The 20,676-nt window shown below is 39.1% G+C and overlaps 1 protein-coding gene across 1 annotated transcript; it reads right to left on the reverse strand.

The window, feature by feature from the left end:
* Positions 1 to 1,995: 1,995 nt before the first annotated feature.
* On the reverse strand, positions 1,996 to 20,108 carry LOC139730268 (testis-expressed protein 10 homolog). The gene is made up of 14 exons (XM_071641148.1): positions 19,899 to 20,108; positions 17,922 to 18,258; positions 17,339 to 17,490; positions 16,103 to 16,326; positions 15,181 to 15,436; positions 11,936 to 12,281; positions 11,213 to 11,345; positions 9,345 to 9,514; positions 8,188 to 8,356; positions 6,960 to 7,042; positions 6,294 to 6,460; positions 4,139 to 4,460; positions 3,305 to 3,420; positions 1,996 to 2,088 (listed from the first exon to the last, which is right to left on the reverse strand). The coding sequence occupies exons 1-14, from the start codon at positions 20,097 to 20,099 to the stop codon at positions 1,996 to 1,998; spliced, it is 2,769 nt and encodes a 922-aa protein (XP_071497249.1). The 5' UTR covers positions 20,100 to 20,108.
* Positions 20,109 to 20,676: the final 568 nt, after the last annotated feature.

Here is a 20,676-nt window from a genome sequence, read left to right on the forward strand (position 1 = left end):
CAAAGTTCTTTTGCAGCTGTTATTTGTCTGTGAGATTTGGAAGTGTGTCTATACCATTGAGGTACTTAAAATAAAATTGTGTCATATTTAGTGTATTACCACACAATCAACACACAATTGATGAGAGAAGAGGCATGCGACTGACGTCTTGGACCAAGGCAGATTTTTCCAATGCCAATGCTGGAAATTAATACTAAAAGAATCTTTGAAAAATACAGGTTACTGCATAAAACTGACATATATTTGACTTCTCCACATTAAAATGGATAAATCTCAGGTAGACAATGATTTTTTCTTTTTTATCGGAAAGGAGTGTCTGTTGTGGTATACGCTAACAAGATTAAAAAAATAATAAAAGCACTGCTACTATAAAAGTTCTTATACAAGGTTCTCTCTAGTGTAGGTTTTTATAAACTTGAACGTTGCTAACAGAATTCACATAAGTTACTGTATACGCCATATATTTTGGGAGTCTAAATTTTTGCGTATCGAGAATTCCCGACGACTTCGCGAGTGGTTAAATTTGCGATCGTGGAGTCCTGTACTGAAAAAAGAAATGTACATGCGTATGTCACACCCACATTGGGATCAGAGTCAATATTTCCGCGTGTCTTTAATTTCGAGAATAGCACCTGACTCGCGAAATTCGCTGAAATGAAAACCTCACGAAATATTCGGCGTATACAGTAGTTGCCAATATTGGAAACACTTCAGGGGATTTCATTAGCATAGCACTAGAACAGCACCAGACTTGCAAAATTTGCAAAAATAAAAACCTCACAAAATATATGTTGTATACGGTAGTAGAACATACAAGTAATCTCCCACCTTCTCTCTCTCCACACCGTATTTATGCCTCTAGATCAACAAATAAGCAGTTCACAGTCGAAATCTGAACGCACCAGCTATCCACTATGGTGTTAACAACACCCCAAAGCACTTACAGGTAGAAAAGCTTAATTGATGCTTGCAATTATTGACATAATTTTGTAGGAGGCATCATACAGCAGGGAAAAACAAATGCCTAATCTGCTTACCAATCTTCTCTAATTGGGTAGCAAAAGTAGAGGCCATGCCATGCTGCATTACCCTTCCTTCTTGAATATTTGTCTTAATTAAGTCCAGAGTATACTTTGGCAGGTGTCTATGGGAAATGTGTGTTGTAGCAAAATCAGCCCGCCCTCCATGGGTTAAAATATGGCACTGTTGATGAGGATGATATTGAAGTTTTAAAAAAAAATGGGAATCAATATTTTCTGGTGATTTTAGTAAAATGTACATGGAAAAAGCAAACTGTGAAAAGACTTGAGAAGAAAAAAGAGACGGAAATCAGATTTAAATCTACAAAATATCATGCCTGTGTGGAGTGGCTGTGAACGTAATTCTAATCATCTAATTTTGAGTCATAGTCACACAAGCAATCAAATTATCATAATTAGCACTTTACACCTGTTGGACGACTGCTCGGAATATTAGATTGACTTCCCTGGAAAATCCAAGGAGTGACACATAATAATTATGAAGAACACTATCATGCATATAATACACTGCCACACTGTTTGGATATTTTGCTACTAACATCACTACAGCCTCCAGCAGCCAAATGATGTGCAACAAGTATTTTGAGGTATATTTCTCCCAAATGCCAGCAATATTAACTGACCATTTTTTTTTTTTTTTTTGGGGGGGGGGGGGGGGGGGGAGGGGGAATAAAAAGAAAATTAAGATGCTTTCATCATGACAATATTGCACTCTTATATTGTCTCACTGGAATATGTTCACAGGCTTCAGCAAAACATTCCGGTGTCCCCATCAAATCCAGTCAATACTACTTAAGTACTGCATAACCTCTTACATGGCAGCCAAGCTGCTATGGCAGATGGCCGATGTAGAGTTACTGTTCGGGAAGCGCTTCAGTGCGGCAAGTTTGCAAAGCTTCTTGTTTTGCTTCACTGTCATGCTCAGGTAATAATTATAACTATGTGATTCCCACGTTCACTTGACTGTCTGTTCTCCCCTGGACAGGAGACTGACTTCGTACTTCAGCTCGGCAAATCGGCGGGTGGCCAAAGTGGGACTACTCTGCTCCTGAAATGATGATACCAACATTAAAAGAAATGAAGTGGAATCATCACTCTACAGTCACAAGTCTGCCCAGTGGCTAATATTTGTCAAAAAAGAAGATGCAAGATTCACAAATATTTTCATTATTGCTATCATTTTCCTGCTCCTTGACTTAGCACTGTTCTGACATCATAGAAATAATTCCTGTGACAATAGCCCCAGAAGTTGCACTCACAAAGAGTACTGAAAGAAAATCCAGTGTCGGTATTTACATATCACTTTAATCATAAACTTACTGGTATGTATTGTTGTAATCATATGAAATGAAATATATAGGAGAGTTTTGATTAACTTTAAAGTACATTTTATCAGGAACATGCTATCCTTTTACAGAAAAACCCATTGGATTGTATGCCTCCTAGAGACCATGATACATTTTCACAATTCAGACCTAGCAGGAGCTATGCACTCCAAATATCTATGTATGCATGCCCTCCCATTCTTCCCTGGGAATCAAAGTCCCCTGACAGGCAGCTAAACAATGCACAATGTGTATGTCAAAGAGTCAGAAGACATTTATGAAACAAAAAAAAAAAAAAATCATCATTGATAATCAATTTGGTATTTCGAGAGATTAAGATAAAAGCCTGGCAAAATAGACTGGCAAGAATGTGATTATTATTATTATCATCATTATCATTATCATTATTATTATTATTATTATTATCATTATTATCATTATCATTATTATTATTATTATTATTATTACTATTATTATTATTATCATTATCATTATTATTATTATTATTATTATTATTATTATTATTATCATTATCATTATTATTATTATTATTATTATTATTATTATCATTATCATTATTATTATTATTATTATTATTATTATTATTATTATCATTATCATTATTATTATTATTATTATTATTATTATCATTATCATTATCATTATTATTATTATTATTATTATCATTATTATTATTATTATCATTATTATTATCATTATCATTATTATTATTATTATTATTATCATCATCATTATCATTATCATTATTATTATTATCATTATCATTATCATTATTATTATTATTATTATTATTATTATTATTATTATTATTATTATTATCATTATTATTTATTTGGCAATTCAACATGAAATACAAGCGGACACAGAATACAAACAGTCTTTACGGTAAAGGCAGCAGTCACCATACTGTCTGCTCACCTCCAAGGATTGTATCAAGGTATGCAGTCTGTTGCCATGGTGATGTAACCTTGCCCTGGTTCCATCGGTCTGTAGTAGACCCACAAGGAAAGCTCCAACTTCTTCTGGTAGGCCATCTGGCAGACAGAGGGAATGGCCAGTTGTAAGGACAATCATCGTCGCATAAAATAGAGCAGTACACTGAATTGCATTATGAAAGAAACTGAAAAGTGTCCCTGAGCAATTCACTTTGGACAGGAGCAGGACGGAGCACAAGATTGTTTGAGAAAGGCAGGAGAAAAATTGGGTTTATGCTTGTATAAACCTAAAATTGCAAAGAGCTTAGAGGATAGGACTACAGACTCTCAATTGCAATGTTTTTGGTTCAATTCCCTTGGTGGCATTGGTGGTTATGCCCCTACGCAAGACACTTTGTCCTTATTGCTTAGTGCAGCTGAGAGGATATAAAGTGCAGTACATGCAGCTTGCTCATATCGTCGCTGCGACAAGACCTCATATCTACAAAATGTCAAATGTTCAGGAGAGCAAAAAAACATGGCAGCCAAAGCACTATATCAAATGGGAGAGCCTTTCCATGACATGCCGCGGTGGCTTCATTTTTTTGGGTAAAAAAGCTATGATTTGGACAGGACATCACTTCAGTGAGTATCTGACCATCAATCCCAAAAAGTCATTTTCACCAAAATTTCAGATACGAGGTCTTGTTGCCCTAGCAACGATATGCATTATAGCTGAATGAATTTAAAAAAAAAATAATATCAGCATAGTAACAGATCTGGCCTCAAAGGAACAATTCAAAATTTGCCAGTTGCATTTCCTTTAAATTGTGCTCACCTTTACAAGCATCGTGGGCTTGTTGCAGCAACGTATCAACCACACTGTCACCAATAACGGTCACTGTACCAACAGCAAGCTGCCACATATGGCCTTCCAAAGTCTCCTCCCCATGCTCGCACTCCGACTTCCTGCCCAGCGCCGTCCGGCACAGCGCCACAAACAGGAGACCACCCAACAGGCTGTCTACCGCACTCTTGGCCAGTGGTGGAGGGGTGTGTGATGATGTCTGCACTGGTGGTAATCTCTGCGTATCCGTTGCGATTACTGCATGCGCCAGGATGGAGCAAACGGCTTGAACAGGCAGATAGGAGTAGGTCCTCTGACGAAGAGCACAAACAAACCCCCAAAATGTTCAATGTAACCATTCAGATTTTATTACAATTGATTGACAAATAGCCCTTCATCAACATCAAAATAAGCACCAATAATTCAGTGTTTACAGTAATAACCGTGACAAGCAATTGTGGACATACATGGGGGGGGGGGGGGGTGGAGGGGGGGAAGTTTGGCAAAATATTTCATCATGGCTAAATCAATACTCTAAACACTAAATAACTGGTGGATCATATCTAGGTCGATGAAGGGTAATTTGACAATCGAAAGCAATAAAACAACTTGACCTAAGAATCACCAATTTGAAGCTAAGTTTTTAAGCAAAGAGCAAAGAATCTGACACAGACAGTTTGACAAAGAAATTGCTCTTCTACTTGAACCATCATCATTCTCTCTCCAAGTCACAGCTAACAGAGATTCTATTCACAGAACTAAAACAGACATTCAGAGCGGAATATGACGCTATATTCCAGTAAACTTTATCCATCAAATCACATCAAGAGAATGGGAGAGTTTCATCTACATCCATCAGACATACAGTAAGAAAGTTGTGACATTTTAAAATCTAATATGTGGCGATGTAGGTTACACATGTAGATTAACCAATGACGTCATTACTTCACACAATATTTTGGGTCTATGGTGTGGAACTGAACTATGATGACTTGTTAAGTGTTCATCAGACTGACCAGTATTTCACTTATTCTTGAAGTCACTGCAGCAGACACGAAACCTTGCCTCGGAAAGTGCCAGTAAACAGCCATGATGGTCTGTATGACCGCGAGAGAGAGAGAGAGAGAGAGAGAGAGAGAGAGAGAGAGAGAGAAGGTAGAGAATTTAAAGGTCCTGTTTACCTTCGGGAGCAGTGATTTAAAAAACATTCAAGATATCACATTTGATGCATATGTGTAGGTCAATTGTATCACAAAACATCTTACAATATAAAATGTTTGCAATAAAGCCTAGAATATATTAAAGGAGATATCACCATTTTTCTCAATAATTAAACCATAACTGTAGACAGTTTAGTCTGGAAACACTTTTAGTGTAACTATTGTTCACATTTTGAATATTTAACAATGATTAACATCGATTATACTGATTCAAATTTTTACATTGGTTGCTTCTATCCCTAACTCACATTCTAGAACTATTTTGAAGCCCTAATGCAGGGTTTTTGTTTCATCTGCAAACGGTACAGTATGTTAAGGTAATCATGTAACTGAAGAACCTTTTAATATCTACACTCTGGCACTTACGTCCCACGGCTTAATGCATCCCTGATAGAACAAGATCTTGGCTTGCTTATCAAGAGCTGTGAAAATACTGTTATGCTCTGCATACATGTATATAGATACAAACTGTACTTCAACACTTTGGCCATGCAACATAAACATTAAATTGAACAGTTATTTAAAATCACATTACAGATAATGATTACCTAGTGTTCTTGCTTATTGGGATAAATTACAAAATTTTGATGCCGTCAGTTTCTCGTTGAATTCAGGAGCACATCCCTAAACCAAACTTGTGATCTGTTATTCCTATCAAGCTGTTAATGACGACTTGAAAGCAATTCAAAGCCAAAGGAGCAATGAAATTAAAGCAAAAGTTTGTGGTAGACTGTAAGTGGTTCTGGAAGCTTTGACAAGAAAGAATTACACTGCTAGTCTGCTGAAGCATGCAAGGTATAACAAGATATAGGTGTCCACCCTGTAAGTACAACATTTACTATCTTGCACAATAGCGTTCAATCACTTAACAAGTTGTGCAATAAAAGTTATACTTAAGAAAGAGTATGTGGCTGATGTTACATTACCTTATTGATCTTTGCAAAACGCTGCATGTCTTCCACTTTGTTAGCATCAAGTACGACGTGATACGATGGTTGGACAGTTCCCAGATTGGAAGAGCTCCCCAGGGTGGGGATGGGTTGGTCCGACTGCATTTGGGCCTGGAGTGTAGCTAGTGATTCCTGTGAATGCCCTAGTTCATTGGGAGTGGGGGAAGGGAGGACATCGAAGATAAATTTAATCATATTACCGAAGAAAAATATAATTTAACATTTCCCCATTAATAAAACATAATTATCTCCCATAGTCAATTCACCAAACTACTAACGCAGTTTCATTTTTTTTTTTTTTTAAAGCAGAACTTGAATAGTACCCATCATAATTATGAAAAGAGTGTTTATTTTTGACAGGTTGTTGATCATACACATACTTTACTGTCACGTCTCATTTAAAGTTTTATTTCATGTTGCTTATGATATAATATTATGATATAATTATCTGCTTTGCAGTGCTACCGTTGATAGTGTCCATGCTGTATTGCATGCCTAGTTGCCCAGTACTTGTCATTCCATTTGCAAAACACCTTGCAAATAACTCCACTTGACCAGCAATCAATACCAAGTAGTATCAGCACCAGAAAGCTAGTCATGGAACAAGTCATGGAACAGTGAACACTCTTTAATATTTCATACCTATTGACACGGACAACAGCAGCTCCATCAAATCTGCATGAGAAAGCAGCGGTCTCGGTGCACCAAGCACATTCTCAAAGCACCTGCCAAATGGGGAAAATTTGACAGACATTAGCAATGTAGAGGATTTTACTTCAATTGTTAAAAAAAGGTGATTTTCTGAAAGTTACTGTATTCCTAATCAACTTGTATTTGACACATTTTCACATTCATGCTGCAATATATCTGCACGTTACATCAAAACATATGAAGTATTTAAAGGCACATGGTCTCAATGGTTTAGTCAAATGCGTATGTGGGCGCACGGCGCAAGTTTCCTATAGAGACCTACGCAATCGACTCCTTTTTAGCGCTTACGCTGTGACCCATTTCCCCGAGTCTGAAGAAGTCCAATCCACTATAGTCAGTGGTCCGATCACAGTTCGGCTCATGATTCGGCTGAGGGGGATGACAGCTTTAGCAAACTTCTTTTGTCATGTCATAATAAGAAGCATATATGCACGCACCCTGGCATTACTACAGACTGTACTGCGTGATGCGCAGAGAAGACAACGAAGGCAACGTTACTTAGCAACACCTACGCGCTTTACTCTTGATGACAGCTCAACTTCGGCAATCTTCGTATCAATGCTAACGGTGATTGGTAATATCATCAACAGCACCCTCTACACTACCGGGACTATGCGCCTTTAAGCTTGGTATCTGTATTTGGTGTTCTCTTTTCATCAACTATGATGCAATTATAAAATGTAGTGTGAAATTATGGACATACAGAAAAAAAAATAGGCATCAATCACATACGCACTTGTTGATAAACAAATGTAAGCATGGATGAATAAGAAAGTAGTAGACTAAATATCTAACTAACAGGTAAGTTACTATTACATATGTAAGTGGCTACGTAACATGTAAATAAATGAATGAATGAGTAAACAAATGAATGAATAATATTAATTTACATTAAAAACTAATATTTTCACTGCTGTAAAGTACCAAATTTTCACTCATGGGCAAGAATTCTGTGCCATTTTCAGGTATATGTTGCGAATAATTTCACATCAGTCCCTCTCGGGTTTCAACACAACTTCTATGTAGAATGCAAAAATAAAGATACCTAAAGTATCTTATGGGATTTGAACTGATGACCCTCTGACCAAGAAGCCCAGCTACCTGACCACTATCCTACCATAGCATGGAATCTTGGAAGGAATGCAAACGTGAAACCAACCTGTTTACTAGTATGTAGATGGGAACCTTGACGTCGACATCTGGTCTACAGCAGTGATTCGTCAGGCTCGCAAGCAGGCGGTTGTCGAAACTCGGGAGGTAAAAGAGGCACTCTATGACCCTCCGCTGAAAGTCTGCTGCTTGGGGAGAATCTGTGGCATCTTTGTGATCTGCAAACAGTGCATACCAATTGGCCATTAAAACAAAAAAGCCACAGGTAAATTCTCTTGCCACAGAACTTCATAACCAGACAGACAGACAAACACACAGACACATACTTCTAATGCAATTTCACTTAGGATGGCGCCCAGTTAATGTCTGTTTGTCTGTTATCTCTGTTTTGTCACTTGGATACTAGCATCAATCATTTTCTCAAGAGATACTGCTACACCTAAGTCTGCAGTCTGCAAGTTAACAGTCTAGCGAGGATGTTAGTAATTGCTCCATGGCTTGTTAGTGCATGTTCCTGCACAATCTGGTGGCACCACAACACCTGCACTACAAAGCACACAAGTACCAACACATTCACACACATAATTATACAGCTACCCAAAGCCTAACATAATACACAACAGTTCTACTCTCCAATGTACAACTCCTACATGTCTTTATGTCATTTTGTCTGATGGTAAATGATTGTGCGAATCTTCATGTCAGCACCTTTATTCTCTCCCTTCTTGAAGGCAAGGTTTTCTGAGCACCACAGACAGGTTGTAAATCAATTCTTCTTTATATGGAATTTTGCACCAGTAGAATGATATACGTGTATATCAAACAAACAGAAATGTAGATGTTTCTGCAAAATTTGAAATAAGAAAACAAAAATGCTGGGATTTCAAAGCTGTACTGTATACACCATATTTTAAGCTAGTATGATGTTTTGCGAATCGGGACTCGTAAGACAAAGTTACATCGATGGAATGAGAAAGAAGTATTTTCACCTTTTCAAGAGAAAAGTGATTTTGCGCATTGTTCATTCTGTGAATATCAGTTGACTTGCAAAATTCATAAAAATAAAAACACAGGTGAAATATACTATGTACAAAGTATGTTACAACCACTTTTGAAATGTAGATGGGGTGATCGATGATGTCATAATGGCACTCATCAGCACTCTGCTCTGGTAGAGGGGGTAGGATCAAACAAGAAAGGACTAACCCATCCAGCCCACGATGTTTTCCTGAATGCAATCCAGGGCATCGTAGAAACCCCTGGAGGCCGCCTTCAAGAGGGTGCCCAGGGCCTCGAGGGCGATCCCGATATTCCCATCTCTTGCCTCACAGACAAGGCGTCCGACACTCTGGAAGAATTCTCTTAGCTTGTCAGATCTTTCAAGGCAGAGATGAAGAGAACAGTCCTTGTAACAAGCAATGTTCATCACTTTTCTTAAAATCATTATTTCAATTCTATTCTTTTTTTTTTTTTTTACAATGGCCTGCTTGCCACGTGGAATGCGATCAGTTTCATAGCGCTAACAAAGAGATGACACAGTTTAAATCATAGATAGATGTTTCTAGCGGTCAACAGAAAGAATTTAAATTGCCACAGTGTTTGGAATAGAAAAGATGACAATATGAACTAGAAATGTCGCACAGCGACTGGTGTATGCCTCCGCCATAATGCATGATTCTCCTAATAGGTCTACAGTACAATGTCTTGACAATGTGTGATGACAATTTCACACAATTGGCAAAATATTAAAATGACAGGTTTGCCACAAATGTGCTGAATGTTCACTTTTCTAGAACTAGGTTCAATTGGATGAATGATTAAAACGTCAGAGTGCAGGTATTTGGGGGAACTGATGATTTTTACTTGACTTTTGACCCCTTTATAAGTTTATGCATTGAGTAATTTTCAAGGTATTGAGAAAAAGTACAATTTCAGTATCAAATGGTAAAATAGTATTATCTAAACCTGGCCTTTGACCTTTGACCTCACAGTTCCAAAGAGAATCACTGTTAGGTAGAACATGCATAAATATGTAAGTTTCATGATAATACCTTGACTTACTTTAGAGATATGGAGGAAGAAGTGCAATTTAGCACTTTCACTTGACCTTTGACCTTTTACCTTTTGGCAAGAAACTTCCCACAGAGTATATATTGGGTTTATACATGCATACATCGAGTTAAAAAAAATCCTTCAGGCATTGCATAAATATAAGGAAAGTAGTGATATTTTGAGGAGTTGACCTTGAGCTTTGACCCCTGACCTTTGACCCGTGACCCCTAACTTCCCTAGATAATCACTGCCCATCGGTACATGCATATATACTAAGTTCCATGAAGATACCTTGAACCATTTGCGAGATATGGAGAAAAACATGAAATTTCAACCTTTTTTCCCACAAAATAATCTGTGACCTTTGACCTTTGACCCTGTGACCCTAAAATCCAAACAAAGTATCATCCCCCCAGGATATACCCTCATACCAAGTTTGATGCAAAACCACCTCACGGTTCTTGAGATATCGACAAAAACAAAACGGAACGGACCTACCTACGTACGGACGTACGGACGGACGGACGACCCGAAAACATAATGCCTCCGGCCACTTCGTTGGCGGAGGCATAAAAATGCTCATAAAAATGTTGGTGAGATGTTTGAGCCAGTTTTGATTAAAAACTGATCACCTTATTGTGACCTCATAGTAGGGGCATAATCAGCTAATTGTCTTAAAGTGCACATTTCATTCGATGGTTCACACATTTGATATTATTGGTTGTTCCGCTGGCCTAATAAAATTGAAACTAGAATCAGCAAAACACTGGAGCTATTTCTGGGCACAGTAGCACTTTATACTAACATATCCTTGGCACAGTTTTGCACATGGAACTTGCAAATTTAAATTTCTCTTTACACTCATATGCACATTGCTGCAGTTTTATTTTCAGAAGGGAAAGGGGGAGGTGGACTGCCTAAACATGTTTTATTTCATTTAGGAAGGTGGTGGAGAGGAGTGGGGGAACTGCCCAAACTTTGTACTGCCATAGTCCTTAGCATACTACACTAACATGACTCACCGGTTCGCCTCATCAGGTGTGGCTGTGTCGACACAGAGCTCACAGATGCACCCCAATGAGACAAGCTTTTGCTGTGAGAGCGGAAAGGCGTCCTGGTAGTAGCCAAAGAGAACGTCGATGAGAAAGTTCCTCTCTGTTGGCATATGAGAAATAAGAAATGACAAAATGCTGGACATCAGAAAACTTGCACCTGCTGGGAGTGGTTTTTACAACTTTAATCACAATCAAGGATTACTCTCTATCTATCTTTTCAAGGATGAATGGGTTTGAAAAATAAGGACAATTTTCACTTCTATAGTGCATGAATACCCTGAAAATCACTTTCTGACATGGAAGAGCAGTCTTCTAATAATGTCTTCTGAAAATATACAAGTGTGAAACTCTTTACAAGAAGAAGCGATAAGAATGTTCCAAACTGCACTAAAAAGTGTATGCATCTAAATGTTAGATTAGTTGACAGGCTATCGATAGGTGCCAGTCACACAGAATTGATATTTTTGTTTGATCATTTTTTCTCTGGTCACTCAAGCACCCCGCATAATCCACCGTATGCGTATACAATGTGTAGTATGCGTGTGTGTGTGTAATGCCTTGGTCATTCAGAGTATCTCCAAGGTGCTCTTTAATGTCACAAAGATTAATTTTCAGTGTATTGATACACGATAAGGGACGAACAGGACAGAAATGCGTTGCTCGCTTTTCAAACAGAGTTTCCAGTCTTACCCTCGTAACTGTCTGCACTCTCCACCGTTTGCTTCACCACCCTGATGAGCAGCAGGAGTTCTGCCCTACTCAGCCTCTCCCTCTCCTCGCCGCTGCCCTGCAGAACGTCCACCACAAACCCCCTCACTCTCCTCATCCAGTGCCTCGAGCGGTTACCACTGGTGGGCAGTGCGCTCAGGAGGAGGTTGCACGCCGCCAGGTTGGTGGGCGTGGCCGAACGGGAAGCGGGCAGGCCCTTCTTGGCGTGCTTGGCAGCGGGCGCAGCCGGGTGACTGGAGTACGGGAAGCCCTGCTCAAAATGCTGCTGAAGCTTCCGCTGATAGGTCTGCCTTATAGCATTCAGAGCCTGTAATACAGAAAAGCAGGTTGTTAGACACCCATAATTAGTACTAGAATTGGTGGTGGGGGGTATCTTCTTGATCCATCATAGATCCATTATAATCCTGTCTTATAATAGCATCTACAAGGTGAAAAAAAAGTAATAAACAATGAAATGCTAAAAAACAATATGGGCTACCATATTTTACTTCAAACTACACCGTACAAAGGCCATATTCATGACAACTATTTTCCCATTTTGTCTCAACCAATCAATTTCCTTAAAGGACAAGTTCACCTTCATAGACATGTGGGTTGAGTGAATGCAGCAATATTAGTAGAACACATCAATGAGAGTTTGAGGAAAATCGGACAATCCGTTCAAAAGTTATGAATTTTTGAAGTTTCTGCTCAGTCACGGCTGGAAAAGAAGACTACTATAGCTTGTGATGTCATATGAGTACAACTATATAAAGAAAGTATAAATAAAATTCAAGATATTCTCACTTTTCTCACACAATAAAAGAACACTCGACTTCTCTCTTTCAGATGTCAGGGGAAATAATATTACCCCTAACATAAGTCAGTAACATGTCGAAGAAATGTGCACTTTATTCAAAAAGTCAAGTTTTGTGAAATTCTCTTTTTATTTTCCTTATATTGTTGTACGCATGTGACATCATACACTGTAGTAGTCTTCTCCTCCAGCAGTGATTGCACAGATACTTTAAAAATTCATAACTTTTGAACGGATTGTCGGATTTTCCCCAAACTTTCACTGCTGTGTTCTACTAATATTGCTGCATTCACTCAATCCACATGTATATGAAGATGAACTTGTCCTTTAAAAAAACAGTAGACAACAAAGTCAAAAACAAATGCACACACAGACATTAACCCATTGAAGACTAGTTCCGTGGATACTTGGACAGAAGTCTATGGAAAATGCTCGTTTTAGAAAATCAGCTCATAGCTGATGGATTAAAGATAATATAAAGTTTTGGTACCTCAAAAGTTTCCCTGAATTTCCTTGTCTTAGTTTGTGTTTCAGGTTAAAGTACCTTTCATATCACTAACACTGTGAGACTTACTCGCCCCAAAGTGCTCTCATGTCTTAGTAATCATGCAATTAACTGCGACCAGCAGCCCCATACGCATAGCGTAATGGGGCTGCGCATTGTAGCATTCAGGATCATGACAGATTTAGTATCGCGGGTAAATATCAACTTAAAATCCAAAAATTTCTTCAATTTGATGAGTTACCAATTAAGTTGAAGTATTTAAAACAGGCTTTGGGCAACGTTTGGTTCTGCCAATAGTCCCTTTCTGTTCGAATTGATGACTGAATGTGACTCGGTCGAGAGGACCTTGGGAGAACTACATACACTGAATACTATGGCCAGCGCATGCTCCAAAGGTCCTCTTGACCGAGTCACATTCAGTCATCAATTCGAACAGAAAGGGACTATTGGCAGAACCAAACGTTGCCCAAAGCCTGTTTTAAATACTTCAACTGAATTGGTAAGTCTTCAAATTGAAGAAATTTTTGGATTTTAAGTTGATATTTACCCGCGATACTAAATCTGTCATGATCCTGAATGCTACAATGCGCAGCCCCATTACGCTATGTGTATGGGGCTGCTGGTCGCTATGAGTATGGGGCTGCTGGTCGCAGTTAATTGCATGATTACTAAGACATGAGAGCACTTTGGGGCGAGTAAGTCTCACAGTGTCAGTTATATGAAAGGTACTTTAACCTGAAACACAAAAATTCAGGGAAACTTTTGAGGTACCAAAACTTTATATTATCTTTAAGCAAATCATCCGAATAAATATCCAAATATGATGACATTGCTACTAAAACAACTAAAGGGACAACATATGAATAACACTAATATTTCACAAATAAAACAATTAGTTCAACACATCTTCATTATTTCACTTACTATCCAGGCTTATTCTGGTAATTCATAAAATAAGAGGTTAATATCAATCTATATACATTATAGGCATTGCCTCTTTTATATGTGCTTCTCTTTTTCCCCTGTTTATCTGCAATATATTCATACTCACTCTGAATGGACACCTAAATGAAGACATGGGTGGACAGGAAAATACATAATTGAAACCTACTGAAAAACAATTGACATTTTTTCATGAGTAACTGTTGGCCCTCTGCCAGGTGAGATGAATTTTGCATGCTTTTAATTTTGGGGACAGTCACGCTGACTGCACATATGATTAAAACAGCTTACTGCTGCCACAGCATTTAAGGGCTTTGGCAACATATAATATGGTAAATGGTATCTGGGACTGATTTTGACAGCAAATACACTCATGCTACACAGGACTAGCCAACGTGAGGAAAAAGTACAAATCATATAGTAGTTATATCTCTGCAATATACATACTGTGCAATCAAACATATAACAAATAACAGACACGCAAAAGAATTTGTTCGTTTTCATTTTTGCGCTAGTTTAAAGGTACTGTTTACCACTGGGAGCAGTGATTTATAAGTTATCACATTTCATCCACATGTGTAGGTCAGTTGTATCACAAACATCCTACCATAAAAAAATTTTGCAATAAAGCCTAAAACGTAAAAAGATATTATTATTTTTCTCAATAAACCATAACTATAGATGGTTTATTTGAAGAACAGTTTTGCTATAACTATTGTTCACATTTTGTACATTCAACAATACTTAACATTCATTATACTGATCAATATTTTTACATTGGATAAACCTATCCTAACTCATTTTCTAGAACTATTTGGAAGCACTAAAGCTGGTTTTATTGTTCCATCTGCAAATGGTAAATAATGCCTTTAAAGTTGCACAAAATGTGCACAAAACTCTACTTTTGTAGCAACAGAAAAAAAAAAAAACCAGCTGAAGGAGAGGGACAGCGAGAGGACTCACCGATTCATCTCCCCTGTCAATGCACGCCCTCTCCAGCAGCTCCCAGACGGCTTGAAGTATGGACAGCACACAGTGTAACGTCTCCCCCTCCTGCTTCCCTAGGGTGACCCACCCCTGGGCCTGCTTGCCCTGGGCGGGGAGATTGACCTCGCCCCAGCACTGCAGCATGAGGGGAATCAGGGTGTGACAAACTTCCTGGATAGACGTCGGGTCGGACAGGAAGTCTTCACCTCCCCGGGCCACTGATTGGTCGTCTCTGCGAAATGCAAATGAGGGAATGGAGCGTTGACTTGATGGTCAGTTGGTGTTGGAATGATTTTCAAGGAGCATAGGTCTTAACAAGATGAATTATTTCGCAAATATGCGTTTGTGCTTATCAAGCAGTACATCTGTGTCCTCAAGATTATGAATTAACATTTTTGACATGATCTTGTTAATGATCCCCAAGAAAATATGTCATCTATAGAACTGTCACATACAGTGTATGTAACATTTCAAACCTTCTAACCCAGACAAGATGATTATTTCTGTGTTAGATGATGTGCTCATTGTACAGATGGCTCCAATTAAAAACAAACTCCTCGGGACCTGCAGTTTTCTTTCATTATATCAACAATTTTGTTACAATCCAACTAATAAAGGATATAAAGATAAACAAATAATGACTTTGGGACCTGAATTTGTACTTCTTTGAAACAATTTTTTTTTTTTCATAACCATGTTCATGATAATGGGAGCACACTGTATTTCCGGGGATGTCACTTGCCTATTTGTAAAATCAAAGAAACACTTCCTTTGGTCTGCTGCTTATATGTGACTGCATTTATGCTACAAGAAGCTCTATATGGAATTCATTCTCCTTCATATGACACCATCCCCAATATCCGCCCTCAGTGAGATATCAAAGCTCAGTTGCACCAACCTCAACACAATCTGCTTCTGCTTGAAGTTCAGCGATGCTGCTGTCCACATCATTGGCACGTGCGCTGGTCTACTGGTTGCCGTGGCAACGTTGACAGGCTTCAGGCTGTGTACATTCTTTATGCTGCTTTCCCTCCTGCCTCCTCCTCCTCCTCCTCCTGCCCCATTCCCTCTGCCCTTGGTTTCCTTGACAACCTCAAGAAGCTTCTGGAGCATCTGAAGGACCTAGGAAGAGCATGAACGAGAGTTTAAATCATCTTTTTTTCTTTCCTTCTCTTCTTGCTCCTCGACCTCCTCTTCTTTCTCTTCTCCATCTTCAATCCCTTTCTTTTCCATCCATCTCATCCTCCTCTTTCTCCCCAATGATTTATTTCTTCCTTCCTTCTTCTCCTCCATCTCTACTGTCCTCCCCTCTTCCATATCATGAATGTCCTTCTCTTCCTTCCTACTTCTCCTACTCCTCCTCTTCTCCCTCCTCCTCTTTCGGATCTCTCCTCAATCCTCCACTTCCTCTATTCTCCTTCTTCTCCTCCTCTTTCCTTCTTTCTCCTCTTCCCACTCCTCCTCCTCTTCATCCTCCCCCTCCTCTCTCCTTCTCACCTTCCTCCTTCCCCTACTTCCTCCTTCTAAACCACCTCCTCCTTCTTCTTCATTCTCCTCCTCTCTCCTCCTTCCTTCCCCTCCTCATCCTTCCCCTCTGTCCTAAGCATGCTTCATTACAGTTCGTGATATTAGCAGAGCACTTTGTTTCAGTCCACTGTATAATCTACCAAACTTGTATCTTGAGTAGAAAATAAAGAAATAAAAGCTAAAAAGGGAAATAAGAAAGCAACATTTCTTCCACAAATGGACGCGTAAGGCTGATAAAAAAATGCCTCTCTCCCATATCACATTTACTGTAACTACCATTATCATCATGACCACCACAATCATCATCATCATCATTACCATCATTATCACCATTATCACCACCACCATCACCACCCCCATCACCACCACCAACATCATTATCATCATCATCACCATCATTATTACCATCATCATCATCATCATCATCATCATCACCATTATTACCATCATCATCACCATTATTACCATCATAATCATCATCATCACCTTCATCATCACCATCATCATCATCATCCTTGTCATGACAACTGATTGCGAGAGCTAAACACCAATCCTGCCATCATCCTCCAAACCACTACCACTATTAATCTGCTCATTGCCAACTGACCTTGAGTCTCCACTTCTGTCCAGACAGCTTCCCACTTGGATTAACCTTCAGTTTGCTGCCCGTCGCTCCAGCACCACCCAGTTTGCTCTGTTGCTGGGAGATGAGGTGGATGAAGTTTGGCAGCAAGGCTTTGCTGTGAGGAGCAACTAAGCCTGAAAAAGGAGACAAAGCATTGAAAAGAAAGGTCCACATCACTCAATATTTTTATCACGGCATGCTCACCGCAGATACATACAAATCAAAATGCATATATCCCCAAAACCACAACAAATATGCAGAAAATAAAAGAAAATGTGTACCTAAAACAGTAAAACTCCCCAAACATGAAGTTCACTTAATCAGGCTCTCTATGAAAAAACATTATGAACCTTGAAACTGAGTATTTTTTTTTCACTGATCACACTTTTTTTTAATCATGGATATTTGGTTGATTAGCTCTTTCTCAATTCACATTTAATTTTCAATGTCATTCATTTCTCCTGCTAAGCGTTTCACAAACAAGATGAGGAGCCCTGACAGAAGTGCTTTGAACTGACGCTCCCTGTGGTTGCCACGGTGATGCGAATGAAGCGTGGGGAAGTACCTGGGTAGTGCTGGAGAATGCTCTCCATGACTTCCAGCGAATCGAGCTGGATGTCCTCCTGAATGTGGGTCATAGCGCAGCAGAGATGCGTGCACACTGCCTGGAAGAATGGGGACATCTGATTGGCCGACAAGTTTGCCATGACGACACGGAGGAGGGAGGAGCCAGTCCTGCGCACCGAGGGATCCTTGTCCGACGTCACCGCGGAGAGGGCGGGGATGAGAGTGGAGAGGTGCGCATGCAGAAGGGTCGAGTGGGATGTAAGAAGAGATTTGATGCCGAGAAGGGCTCCACTTCTCACTGATGAGTTGTAATGGTTGAGTTGCACTAGGAGATCCTTGTAAACATACAAAGTGATTGTTATTATAATGCAAGGCATGTAGTACATTGCAATTTGCAGCCATCAACACTGCCGATATCAATCAACCCAAGGATGGCAGTTCCCCATGAGGGTACAAGCCAACCTCTCTTATTTGGACATGTCGAGACCAGCGCTCATCCGGATAAAGGATTTGGCCACATATGGGAGACTCAATGTTTAATGCACGCAGCTGTCTCCCCAGTGGTAGCTACACATATATGTATCATTTTTGTGTGAACATCATCTAGTCAGCTGGTCTGTGTTCAGAATTCTCTGATAATTAGCTCAATAAATGATCGCCTGCACCGTGCCCTGATTTAATGAAAAGTTTTCTTTCCCTGTTCCTGCAGTTATTTGGGGGCAGTGAATGTCTAAATACATGATATTAAGATGAAAATTAGATGTGAATGTGTGTTAATTATGTTGGAAATGATACATAATTTCTGTGAATTTGTGTTAGGAGTTTGAAATCAACCTTTCCACTATAAGTATTAGATTGAAAAAAAAAATCATATTGAGATCACATCCGGGTAATAGAGAGATTCGGATAAAAGGAGGCTGGATAGAAGAGGGTGGACGGTACATCTAAAGTTTAGGTGTAGCTTGTGTATAGTTTTGTAGGTTGTTGGGAGCAATTTCATTAATGCCCTGTTCTTTCACATGATATTGGTAGGGCACTTTTCTGCACACTCACCTGACTGGTTCAATGTCATAAATTTAACAAATGCATCTATGACCATGAATAACTAAAGCCTTCAATACTGCACAGATGTGATGATGTAGGACTACTCTCTATGCCACTTTGCTAATGAAGGTTGATACCACGTAAAGGGGAAATACACTTCATATTAAGTTGATTTTGTGCATCATAAAAACAAACAAACAAACAAACAAACAGTACTTCGGTAAAGAAGCAGAGCTGTAAACAGTTTCATGAAAATTTGTCAAATCCTCAGAAACTTATAGAATTCATCTGTATTGTATATTTTTTCAAAGAAGTGATATCAATGAAATCACGCATGTGAACTAGAAATATTCACGCGTAAAGGTGCAACCTTAAACCCAAATGAAATTTACTACATGATATCGTATGAGAGAAATGACACATGAAACAGAATCGGGAGAGGGGGTGGGTGGGTGGGGAAGGGACTGGCGCGCTTTGATATATAACACTCAATGGTGTTATTCATTCACCAAGTCTGTGGTAAAAACTTAACAAACATACTTTCTATTTCACATCTCGTAAATCAATCTCGGAGAGAGTGATAAAGAATGCGTGCATATATAGGATGCTGATTACACCACACGTGAATTTTGATTTGTTTGTTTTTTAAAACAAAATAACTCAACAGTGCACATGAGGGCCTAAGCAACACATATGAATGCAGGTTTTGTACTTTGAATTATTCATGCCTGGTTTCCAGCAAGTTTTGGTGCCGGCCACTTTATCTGCGTTTCTTCTCAACCCTGTATTACTGTAAAGTGAACGCACTGCTTACTTAGCGTTAGGGATTAGGGTTAAAACTGATGCATTGTGCACGCACTAAACAAAGACAGAAAAGGACAAGAATGAAACTACAAAGATGTCTATCGGCCTCAGAGGTGATATTGCTTACCTGTAGGCTCTGCTTCCGCTCTGTGACAGGCTCGCTCCCTCCAAGCTCTGAGGACTTTAGCTGGTCCCGGATCTGGATGGCACGTGATTTGAATGTCGTGTCAGTGAAGTTGTCTGCTTTGGGCTTAGTCTTGCCTGCCTTCAGCTTCACCTTCTGGAAATCCTTCTTCTTCTGCTTGTTCTTCCTGGTGCTCTTACCCATGGTTGACGCAGCTTGCTTATATTCCTACAAAATCAGAGGTAGCCAACATTATTGCAATACTTCATGTCACACAACGTGATAATATGGGTTATTAAAAGAGCATTCCGGCACCAGTATTCCTCATATGGTAGCTAATCAATGAAGCCGCCAAAATGTTATTTTGGAACTAGTTTCTGCATGGATTGTGCCTCTGTCAAAGTGATTGTGTATGGTTGATGAATTAAAGGGATTGGACAGTATTGGCCGAGGTGAAGATTTATTAGTAGCTTTGAACATTTTGCAAGATATCTAGAAACCGCTTCATGAAATGTTAAAGAGCATACAATTCTAGGGGAATTAAAATTTTATTTGATGAAAATTGCTTTTGAAATGACTGAGATATCCATGAATAAGGTAACATAAGTAGATCCTGATTTACATGTACGTCATGGCCTGTCGCATTTCATTAGGAATGCTTTTTGTTTTGGATATCTCAGCTATTTCAAGACCAATTTTTATCAAATAAACTGTGAATTCCTCTATGAATTTAGCAGTCTCAATACATGCATATTACATCATTTACAAAGGCAAAAAGGAG

The sequence above is a fragment of the Diadema antillarum genome, unplaced genomic scaffold (genome assembly GCF_040938485.1).
Source record: "Diadema antillarum isolate AM-2024a unplaced genomic scaffold, OU_Dant_1.0 seq00000300_RagTag, whole genome shotgun sequence".
NCBI classification, from domain to species: domain Eukaryota; kingdom Metazoa; phylum Echinodermata; class Echinoidea; order Diadematoida; family Diadematidae; genus Diadema; species Diadema antillarum.